The sequence below is a fragment of the Indicator indicator genome, chromosome 26 (genome assembly GCF_027791375.1).
Source record: "Indicator indicator isolate 239-I01 chromosome 26, UM_Iind_1.1, whole genome shotgun sequence".
Taxonomy (NCBI): domain Eukaryota; kingdom Metazoa; phylum Chordata; class Aves; order Piciformes; family Indicatoridae; genus Indicator; species Indicator indicator.
In genome coordinates, this window is record NC_072035.1 from 9,635,126 (window position 1) to 9,647,400 (window position 12,275).

The 12,275-nt window shown below is 39.1% G+C and overlaps 1 protein-coding gene across 1 annotated transcript in view; it reads right to left on the bottom strand.

The window, feature by feature from the left end:
- The window catches only part of ATXN2 (ataxin 2), a 53,525-nt gene that overhangs the window by 27,948 nt on the left and 13,302 nt on the right, over window positions 1–12,275 (bottom strand). Inside the window, exons 6-10 of the mRNA XM_054392944.1 lie at window positions 7,396–7,520; window positions 6,029–6,120; window positions 2,813–3,010; window positions 2,128–2,306; window positions 427–636 (exon numbers count right to left, since the gene is read on the bottom strand). Of these exons, the coding sequence (XP_054248919.1) occupies window positions 427–636; window positions 2,128–2,306; window positions 2,813–3,010; window positions 6,029–6,120; window positions 7,396–7,520 (804 nt within the window). The remainder of the gene's footprint in view (window positions 1–426; window positions 637–2,127; window positions 2,307–2,812; window positions 3,011–6,028; window positions 6,121–7,395; window positions 7,521–12,275) is intronic.

Sequence of the window (12,275 nt, forward strand, 5' to 3'; positions counted from 1 at the left end):
TCTCTGCATACAGGATTTTTATTACTATTATTACTGTTGTTTTACAAAAGCTAATTCAATTATTCAGTTAATTTGAAACTTTCTGTGGAACAGCTGTATTAAAAGTTTTGGTATTTTATATGAATTTATATCCCTAAAAATGCTCTCTAAGGTTATTGGGTCCTGCCTGGCGCTGTTGGTTAAGTTAAGACACTGAGCAGCGTTTACAAAGCTGAGTTTATTTCATACCAACTTGGGAAATGTCACAGCTTTATTTTGTTTTTGTAAAGTTCTTCAAATAAAAAGGTTAATAGAAATAGTCTGATAAACTAAAGTTAAACACAAATTATAGGTTAAGTAATGAAGAGGAAAAACAATTTTGTAATTAAACTCACAAAGGAGTTAAACAAAGACAAACAAAAACATGAACAAATTGTGGTATTGTACCTTCTGAAGACATGCGTTTAGGCATAGTAGAGACAGTAGCTGGAGAACCATGAGCAGAGGGGTGAGACGGGGGCCTGGAGGGCCGCGAGGGGGGCCTGGAGGGCGGCCGTGTAGGGGTGGCTGCCCGAGGTGGAAGAGAGTTGGGACCTGACTGGTAGCGAGAAGGTGGGCGAGAGGAAGGAGATGGGCAAGGCGATGGCCAGGGAACACCTGACAGAACAAATGATATGAAGGAAAGTATAAAAACTAAAGAAAAATTATGGGGAAAAAGGTCAACAGAAAAAAAAAAGTAAAATATGACAAAATGATTTTTCATGTTTAACCCTTTGGGGAATAGATTCGTTTGTTTTTGCAACCAATAAAATAGTCTCTGCAAGTTTATTTCCTCCACTTCAGGTCAAATTTAACATTGGAATGTCACAAACTCCCCAAAGGGTTAATTAGGATCTACAAATACTACTAAGGAATAGACAGTAAAGTTTGATCTGTTAGCCTATCATATATATGTTCTACAGTATGCATCACTTGACAAGGTCCTTCAACAGCTACCAGAGGTTCTCAAACAGCGGTTCACACACACTAGTGACTACACAAACTGCTACTTGCAAACCAAATGATGAGCAATATCAATTCTAGGAACTGCATCTTTACAAAAAACAGCGGTGTTCAGTGTCTGGATCCTGATCTTTATGCCTTTTATCAGTTATCTAAAGTATTGATGTTGTATTTTAATCTAAGATATAGGGTTGCTTCCAAAACTGAATTCACAAGCCACTCTGAATATTTTAGATATATGGTGTTCATTCAGCAGTGTAATAGGATGAGAGAAACCACAAATACTACCAACAAATGTCAAAGTTAACGTTCTTTGGGCAAGACTCAGTTGTACATCCTTCACAGGGCTGACTCTGTGTTTAAAAAAGGAAGTCTCACTTACCTTTAGATGTTTCTCAGACTTCCTCTCCAGATAGAGGCACTTGAGTACTATACGTTTTTCATTTATTCACATCAATCTCATAAAATAGCTTTTTAATTTATAATGCCTCAAAAATAGGCTGCTGCTGCTGAAATCCATCTCAAAAATGGCGTTTGGTTTAGGTGTCTGACTTATGAAACACCAATTCCTGCCACACAGTGCCTAATGATGCTTGTTTTAAGTATCACCCATGTGTTCAGCAGAAAATACCCAAATAGCTCTTTGCAGAGAAGGTTTTCCATTTCTTTTCCCCTAATCGTTCTCTTCCTTTCCCAACAATGTTCTTTTTCCCCCTCCACAACATCACATAGTGAGTTGCTTTATTCATTTTCATTGGAAACAGAACTGATTGGTGCACCAGAAAGGAAGTGATGCTTCCTTGGCTCCCTTTCACTAGGTGTCAGCATTGCTGCTCCTCCACAGAGCTTAGCAGCAGTACTACATAAAGCAGTATTTTACCTTTAAAACCACACACTGCATCATCATTTAAGACAAAGGTCTTTGAGAAGGAAAATAAGTGACATTTCTGCTCTGCAAAGCTACACACAATGCAGTCATCAAATGCATGTTCTATTAAGAGTAAGTTAAATCCAAATCAAAATCACAACCTCTGTGTTAAATGATGAATGTTCACCTAGCTTATGGAATACACATCCTAAGACCACACCATAAACAGTTTGAGCGTAATTAGATAATTTACATTCATTTAGACTTCAGATACTTGCCTCCGTTAACTACTCTTTGATCTGCTCCAGAGTTAGGACTGAATTCTGAAGTATGAGATCCAGACCTTGAAATTGGAGGGCCTGATCCAGACTGGCCCATTCTTGGTGAGTTTTGTCTTCCACTTCCCCAGGACAGGACATCTCTATTCCTCTGTCCAGGTGGAATGTATTTATTTTCTCTGAAACACAGCAAATTTCTATCAGTGACAATGAAAAATACTCTGTATCAAGTGCTCTGCTGCTATTTTCTATCTTTCTCAAATCAAACTAAAAGGAAAACTGTAAATACTATCAGATGTTGACCTAACGTTCACCTCATAAATTGGCTTTTGATACTGACCACACAGTCCACTTTCTAGAAGCCCAGAGACACTGAGTGTTTTAGTGCTAATGCCTGAAATTCTCCATGACATACCAAAACCACTGCTCTTTCCTGTAATTTGGTATGAATTCACCACAGTGACATACCAGAAGGGGGAAGTCTGTTTCACTACAGAGATAATACAAGGCCAGGCAGAGGTGTGTAAGTCAGCCTTAGTGCCAAGAACAGCACATGATTATTTACACACAGCTCCTAACCTAATCAGTCCTGCTGAAAAAGCACAGTTTCAATGAATAAATTGCTACTGTACCAAAATATCTCCATCATTTCAATAAAAATACTATTCAGAGCATATGCAAGTACCTAGTGTTCACACCATGTCCTTCTCGTTCATTAGCATTTCTCTGAACAGCAGTGTATTTTTCTTCTTCTGTTCTTTCATCATTTTCCAAGGCAACCCGAGCTTTGTATTGGGCACTTGATTCAATTTCCTCTGCTAATTGAGTTGCTCTGGCTTCCCGTTTTAAAAACTCTTCTGAATTATCTCTTTCTAATGGCACCCTAAAAGACAATGGAAAGGAAAAGAATCTCTGAAATGCATTCAAAAGCACAAAGGAGCTACAAAAATTACACAGCGTTAGTCCTAGTCAAGGCAGAGTCAAAAAAGGAACCTTGCTTTGAGGCCAGTAGACTTGCTGTCTTTTAAGTAAGTCAATATTCCTGGACTGGGTTGATATTATGTGCAAATTCAGTGTCCTCTACCTGCCTGGAGAGCTGAGGTCAGGGTGTTGAGCTTTTCCATATGTTTTGCAAAATCTCCAGTCCCTAAAGTTATGCAAAGGCTCCAACTCTTACCATGGTTGAGTACATTAGTAATAAAAAGCTTTAGTCTGTTGTTTCAACAGAAACCCACTGTCAAGAGACCCCATCCGAATGTTTTTAGCCAGTCACGCATTCCCCACAGACACCAGAGTCCCCAACCCTACTGAAATTAAGAGTTACATGCTTAATCCTTTGATAACTCCAGTCACAGAATTTCAGCTCTTCCTGTTATGAATAACTGCAGAAAACATGAATGCAACACATTAGAGCACAGCACCAGAAACCCATGACTCATTTAGCTATGTCCTAGGACCTCAAACCCATTCATTCTCTGTATCTACTGTAGGTAAGAGCATACTGCAAAAAGCACACGTAGCTCCTTTAGGAAAGCCACCAAGTGAGATTTCTATAGGCAAGCAATGAAATAATGAATGAGATAACCAGAGATGGATATCACACTTGGCACCACCTTCTGTCTACCCACAGACTGGGGTTCGACCTGTTTTAATTTTCGTTTAGTATCAGGTTTTGTAAAATAGCTTTGTGCTTTGTTTCAGATTCTAGCATTGAGCTCCAAAAGTTCACAGACTCATAGAATGCTTTGGGTCAGAAGGGGCCTTAAAGATCATCTAGTTCCAATCCCTCTGCCATGGGCATAGATACATCCTACTAGGCCAGGTTGCTCAAGGCCCCATTCAACCTGGCCCTGAAAGCCTCCAAGCTTGGAGACTCCCCAGCTTCCCTGGGCAACCTGTTCCAGTGCCTCACTACCCTCACATTGAAGAATTTCTTCCTAACGTCTAATCTAAATCTGTCTTCTTCCAGTTTGAAGCCATTAAGTTGTTTTATCCAACCTTACTTTAGGATAAACTGCATCAAAACACAGAACAACCCAGCTGAGGCTTGGACCGTGCTATGCTGGACATTATATAATCACTACTGCACATCATTTGAATAATATAAAAAAGAACAACAAAGAAAGTAGGTGGAGATACAAGCCAAGTATGAAATAATATATGCAAGATTACTTAAGTGTTGGTGGCAGAGCTAGGAAAACAAGTGGCTTTGCCAAATTACAAGCCAGCACTCAGCTACTGCATCACAAGTTTTTGGCCAGTCAAGGCATCTACCAGTGTTATCAATGCTAACTGCAAGAGTATTAAATAAAAACCTTACCCTTCAACGTAAAGCTTTAGCTCAAGGCAGGCAAGAACACAACGCATACAAACCTGAAGTCATGGGCCTCACTTGCCCGGTATTAATTATATGCACAAGAAAGGAGACCACCCAAAACATCCTAATTTATTTAAAGTGACTGAATTAAAACAATGAAGGGATGTATATGCAGTAGCACCGATGGCACTCTAGACAAGCAGAAGAATAATTTTACAACTTCTATGAGGGGAAAGGCTGTTAAAGATGCTGAAGCAAAGGGCAAGATGACATTGTTCAGAACCCTGGTGATGAGAGAAGCATGTACAGCAGCTGATCAATGTACTAATGCACTTGCTAGAACACAAACTTGTACCTTTGTGCAGTTTGACAAACTATAGCCTGCTAAGGCTTAGCTCTAGGAAGAGAAAACAATCACACATAAATCCTTTACAATCCTACAATTGCACATATAAGCATTTAGCTCCTCTGCTGCTCATCCCACACTTGGAAAATCAGGAAAAGAGCTTCCCAGTTTAGCAGACCGATAGGGCAAAGCAAGTTGCTTGACTTGGAAACAAAGGAAATGGTCTCTGGCAATGTAAAGCCACCTTTATGTTTTTAATCTGTTTCCATTAATATCTACAAAGCAGAAAGAGGGAAGACTGAAGTTCAAAAGTACAAAAAGTACTTAAGAGCAGTGAAGTACAGAAAGAACAGCTTCCCCAGGATTCAAATGTAAGCCGATTAAGGCACTTTGATTATCACCATGTCACAGGGCTATTTTAACAAAATAGTGCAAACAAAATTGTTGAACCAGAGACCCATAGATAAGTGCTCCAATTCCACACACAAAAAAATTCAAATATTCACTACAATTCTTTGACTTTCCAAAAGGAGTTTACAATTTGGGGGTTAAAAGAGTGGGAAAACATTAAGGACACTTTACAATAGCTGTTGAACATCTGGAATGGATTTGTTTTGCAGTTGAAGTTAACGTTATAGCTGCAGACTATTGGGAACAGGTCCACGTTGCCAAAGCAGCCAGAGGAGGTTTTACACTACTCCTGTATTCCAATTGTTATTATATTGTAACTAAAAGTTTAGAGCTGGACCAGTCTGCTAAGCAAGTCAGCCACAGCACACAACCCCCACCCCACCTTAGTTATGAGGAACACTTCAACACTGCAATGATCTGCCAGCTCAATTGTCTCAATAAAATTAGGATTCAGTCAAACTGTTCTGCTAGGTTAAACACAAACTACAGGTCTAGCAGCTCTGTAAAGACAGTTGAGCAATTTGGTATTTTCCACCCTATTCCTAGAAGTTTTTTTGTAAGAAATTATCATTATTGCGTGCCTAAATTCAGAAAATGTTGCAATGGGAATGAACTGTGCCCATTTAAGGGAATACATCATGATTACTACATCTAACTATTCACAGAACACTGGCAAGGTTTCTTAAGCACTATTCATTCATTGCTTTTTCAGTTACTTGATTCCACGACTTTAGAAAGTATGTAAAATTATCTTCAGAATATCAAGTTTGTCAAAGCAAGGAGAACATTAAACACAAATCTAAATAACAAAATATTTCGGAACTTACGTATAAGAAGATAAACTGCTGTCATAAGTTGATACTACACCATAATTTTCTTCATTGTAACGAAACATGTCATTGGGATCCCATCCATTAGACTAGAAGAAAATGATGTTTGTTTTTCAAAATGACACTGGAAACATTCCCTTACAACTAAGGACTGATGTGTTAAACCTTTTTGCCCTTTTTTCCTGGGTTCACTCTCCAGACAACAAAGTTACTAAAGCCACGATTTCCTTTGGGCAGTTTTGCTCATCGGATGCAAAGATTTTACCTTCAAACACCTTTTTTTTTTCCAGTTTGTTTGTTGAGTATTTTTCTGTTGGTTTTATAAGGATTTTTTTAACTGCCAGACCCACTCTGCACTAAAGATTACTGGCTAGCAAGAAATACATATATTTGCCAAATTCAAAGACAGCACTTAGCTACAGCATCACGAATTTTTCCTCACACACCTTTTTGGCCAGTGACTTTTCCAAATGGACGCTTCTGAACATCAGAAGTGTCCCTGGCTGTGGCAAGTGCTGAAACCTTTCCAATGCAGTTGTCTGAAAACATACCCCACAGGCAGCAGACCCCTGTTGATCTGCACCACTTCCCCACCTTGGTAAAACTGCTCTTACAACACTCAATCACAATAAATGGTTGGAATGTTTTATAACAGCACTGATGTATTAAGTATTCTAATAAATCTCAGCTGTGCAGTATGTACACTAAAATTGACAGGATAACTGTTCTACCCAGACAGAGCTAATGCATGCCCCAGTAACTGGACTGGATTCCCTTCTAATCAGTTCATATTATCTTTTCTTTAACATATTGCAGTCTGAATACCTACCAAAGAGAACTCCTGGTTGAGTAAAAGCTGACTGCTACGATATAGAAACATCATCTGAGATCATACTCATCATCTAACGAGTCATAATCTACAGAGATTGTATCTGTACTTTTAAGTCATGGGTCAGACTTTCATCAATTTCCTTCATCTTAGCTCAGACAATGTTTGCTAAGCACAATTTTGCCATAACTTCTAAATGCAATGATAGTCAGACAGGAATGTTCTGATTAAACATAAATCACTTTAGAGTATTGCTGAGTTTGGAGTCCTTAATAAAGGCTCCTCTTTCAGTCAGCCCATGACTCAAATGTGTCCCTTACTACAGCAGCTGCCATTTGTCAATATTTGCCAAAAGTGGCATCTGAAATCCTGCTATTCGTATTCAAATTGTTAAAAAAGTACTGTGGCAGCTGCTAGCAGAGACTGAACACAGAGCTGTACAACACAGGCCAGCAATTTTAGTGAAAAGTTCATTATAAGATTAAAATTAAGTAATTATTGCATGGCACGTTGCAAGATAAAAAAGCATACTTACAACATCTGTCTCTAATGCCTCAAGCTCCTCGGTAGCGGTGGTCTCTCCTCCATCCCATGGTTCAAGATCCTTCTCCTTGTGTTCTCCATTTACTTTAGCACTGATGGCTGAGTCAGTAAAAGCATCTACAAGGGAGTGAGGAGAGACGGGGGTGAAATCAATTTAGTTAAGCACAGGAAGATGTACATAGTAGTTTACCTGAGGAACAAGCAAATGCTGCTGAATCACAGGCACATTGAATCATTTGCCTTATCCTGTAGCTGCTGTATTCAATAGGACTACAGTAGAAAGGTCCCTGCTTCAAATTTAGGGTAACTATAAAAGCACTATAAAAACTAACCTCTAATATATCTAACAATAGTAATGACTTTTGGTTATTGCAAAATGTTTTACACAAACTCTATGTATGTTTGGGGAGGGAAGGAGGAAACAACACAAAACCCAACTCCTCACGGATCCCCATTCCTCCAGAAACTTGTGTATTATACTTTTTGAACACTCCACACAACTGCACATTAACAGACTATGCAAATATCAACAAAGCATGAAAGCAACTCAGTCCTACTCCCTAAATGGGTAAAATAAAGTTTCCCTTCAAATATCAGAGCTCCTTGTCTTTCCACAGCTCCTCAGCACACCAGCATGCACGCACACATGCTTTTAGTCCCTTGGCAGTGTAACTCCATTATCCGTTAGCTTGGTGCACAGAGATGTCATCTTTCCTCCAAGAGCTTTTCCAAGCAGCAGCTTACCCAAGTCACACAGTGAGGTTCAGAAACTCCCTACTACTTGTACTCAACAACATATGGAAAATAAATAAGCAGTAAGGGTCTGCTATTGTTTATAAAAATTATTAAAACATATATTAAAAAAATAACAATAATGAGCTTTTACTTATTATTCATGTTTCATTCAAGACAGACTTAAAGGAGGACTAACACCAGAACATTAGAGTGCTGTAAAAATAAATAATGTACAAAGCCATTCATCAAGGAAGCCAAGCTCTATTTGGTAAGCAACTATATCTCAGAGCTGCCATACTTAAACAGAAGGAACTTTAAAACAATAAAATAACCTTGTTATATAAATAAACAAACCTACAATAACTAAGCTCTCAATTTAGAATTTCCTATTGTCATTCTACTGATAAAATAAGGAGCAAATATATTGCACCTTTAGAGAAGACAAGATCAAACCATGAGGCAGTGCCAGCTACGGTACAATGTGGCCTAACTTCTGGCAAGATCTGAAATCTTCCTAAGAAAAATGAACTTTAAAGCCACCATGAAAAAAATTCACATGTGAAGCTGGCCACTGATGTCACAGTTTTTAAACAATCACTGAAGATATTTTATAGACAGGCTGTCAACAGAGGTTATTATTCCTGTTTTACCCAGTTTCACAGTGAAGTTCTGCACATTACAGTATCACAGAATGGCAGGGGTTGGAAAGGACCTCTGAAGATTGAGTCCAACTTCCCTGCCAACACAGGTTCACCTAAAGAACACGTCCAGGTGGGTTATAAATGTCTCCAGAGTCTCCATCATGGAACTTCATGTTTGTGGTTTATTGGTACAAAAGTTACCTGTCTGCCTAATATCATGCAGCACTATCTCCTGAAATGCTTGTTCAACTCACACTCAAGACCAAAGGAACTATGGGTAAGCAATTAAGCACTGTTAATAAGCTGATACGGAACAAAATGTTACAAGTGTATGAAAAGTAAGAGACATTTATTAGCTAAACATTCATTTCAAATACAAAAGAATCAGTAAAGTAAGAAAAGAAAGCCAGATGAAAGACAGACACCTAAGGAAGAACACCATTGTTTCAGGCTGAATGAAACTGCCAAATCTGCCCCACTCACCCAGGGAGATGTCACAGTGGCACCCAAAGCTATGGCAGTACTTACACAGCTTGAGGTTAACATACTTTATCTCATCACTAAATGTGATGCCTTTTAGCAGTCACATTCTGAGCTCACTTGTGAACTGTTGTTGAAGTTGTGTCACTGCATTGCCTACGTGCTGATGCAAAACTGCAATTGTTGCCTTTTCAGCTGTTCAGAACATAGGTAAATACCAAGGGTGAGAATAAAAATTACCAACTAACTGCAAGAGACTGGAAATGACTCTGCAAAGTTACACATGCACGGTTTACAGTGCCAGCAATGTGCAAGCAAAGGTAGTTAAGTTTCTGTTATATATTATGGTAACAAAAGCATTATGAAAGGCAAGATGCACAGAGAGAGTGACTGCCAAAAAAGTTACCTGTTTCTGAAGGAACTACAACAGATATGAAAGAGAAAAAAAATGGGAAGACATCAGATGTAAGTACAGGTGGATTTTTCCACATTATATGGATGAATTCAGGCAAAACTAAACTCTTTCAGTCCCTTTCTCAGACATTCAAACTGATGATACATATCTCACCTTGTAAAGATCATTTCCATAATAAAACCTCAGCAATGATCCCACCTATTAACAGCCCCCCATGTATTTCCCCTTTTTGCTTCACAAAACCCCCTCCAAAAACCTACAGATTTCCAAAGGGACCAACCTGAACAAAAATGAATCCCCATTTCCTTCCACACAAACAGCTTTTAAAATATAACAGAAGATATGTTTAAATGTCTGAAACTACACATTAACACCACAGTGCTACCTCAACCCACAGGTAAGTAGTAACTAAAGAGCACATTTAACAGTGAGGCCAAAGTAAGGACTTGTATTTGGAAACTCTACATCCCATAGGCAACACTGCCACAATCCATACAGCCCAGTGCTGCCTCTGGACCAAGCATCATTAATTCAATGTGTCTCAAGTCTGATCCTCTCAAATTGGACATTTTACATCAAATGTACTTTGGAGGCTCCTTATGTCACTTAAGAAACTGAGATGTGCTTCTGCATTACTTCACTGGGAGCAGAGGGGACTCCACCAAGATTAGATAAATATGACTTAGGAGGGCTGATGACAGCATCTCATGGAGGAGATCTGTATTTCAGAAGGGTGTTTCCTAATGTGTATTAAACTCCATACCCAACTGTGCCATTTTGGATACTGTGAATAAAATACTGGCTTAACAAGACTCATCAACTCAACCCACTAATTTTCTTATTTAAAAAGCCACATAAACATTCAGCAGAGTGCTATTAAAAATTCTAATGATATGGATGAACTGAGGGAAAAACAAACCCAAGTCAAAACAAAAACTCCACTACCTAAGAAATGCTACAGATCTGAGCAAGCTGTGTACAGTCAATACTAAGCTTCCCAGCAGAATCCAGTATATTATTCAGTACAGGAAGCTCCTCTGCTCTTCATTTCTCTCTTACTTCAGTATGAAAATCACAACTCTCATAACGTTGAGACTGCAGCGTTAGTTTAACCTCTGCAACTCAAAGAAAACCCAGAGTTAGGAGAAATTCAAGCTACAAAAGGCAGACTTCTAGTCAGACAGTGTGGTCTCATGAGCATTCAGGCAAAGTTTAAATGTAGCAGAACAGTACCTCAAGGCACAGATCACTATTTTCCTGGAACAAACAGCCAGGCAGGCACATGGGACATCAAGAATAAAAATGCAGCAAGTCAAACAAGGTTTTACCAAAATTAATGAGCAACACAAATTGAGAACATATATTAAAAAAAAAAAAAAAAACACACACAACAAATTCTACAAACACTTTTTTCCAAAACAAAAATACTGCTCTTAAGTTTAATAGTAAAGTAGGAGCTAAAACATGAACTGTTGCTACAAGTAGTAACAAAAAAGATACTGACTGTACAGGCACAGCCTTCCCCTTATCTGGGGCCTCCTATCTCTGAGCTGTTAAATGAGCAATTCACATGACACCTTGACATGGCCAAACTTTTAATAAATTCCTTTTCTATATGGTAAAACCCAAGTTAAAGATCAAATGAAAACCAATCAGACAACGAGCTTGAGTTATAACACTCAATTAGCCCCACATGCCTCTGTACCTGCTTAATGTGACATTTCCCAAGCAAAGAAGTTTAGTATCAAAGACTTTGCCACTTGTTTTAAAGCCTGAAAACTGGAAGAAAAAAATCCCAAGGACAATACTAAGCCACAGAAACTCCCATTAGGTAAAGGCAAATTAAATATCATAGAACCCCAGCATGGTGGAGGTTGGAAGAGACCTCTGGGGATCATCCAGTCCAACCCCCCCTGTTAAAGCTGGGTGACCCACAGCAGCTTGCCCAGGTCACATTGGCCAGGTGGGTTTGGAATCTCTCCAAAAGAGATTCCACAACCTCTCTGGGCAGCCTGCTCCAGGGCTCCAGCACCTTCACACCAAAGAATTTTCTCCTTGTGTTCAGGTGGAATCTCCTGGGTTCCAGTTTGTGCCTGTTGCCCCTTGTCCTGTCACTGGGCACCATTGTAAAGAGTCTGGCCCTGGCTTCTTGCCCCCTGCCCTTTGGATATTTATCAGCATTGAGAAGATCCCCTTTTCAGGACACTCTTCAGACTGAGGAAAACCTCAGCTTGGACAAATTCTTCAAGTATGTGCTGTTAAATGAGTTCAAGAAAAAACTGCCAGAATAGAGCAATTAAGAGTCCTGGTTTAATTAATTTTGGTGTTTAACACGTTTGGTTATGCAAACATATTTTGAGCTACTAATGGAGAAGAGCACAAATATGTAATTAAGTGCACCTCAGCAGCTCAAATGCTATTAAACCAACTGACATGATGTGCCAAGGTGATCGTGCTGCAAGCTTTGAGCAAGTTTAGCACAGCCCAAAGTAAACTGAGGTTTCATCTTAAAGATTTCAACAGTAAACTCTCATTTCTTTTGTAACTACTCACTACTGATTTGAAACACTAAAACCAGTTACCACCAGCTTTGCAGAGCCA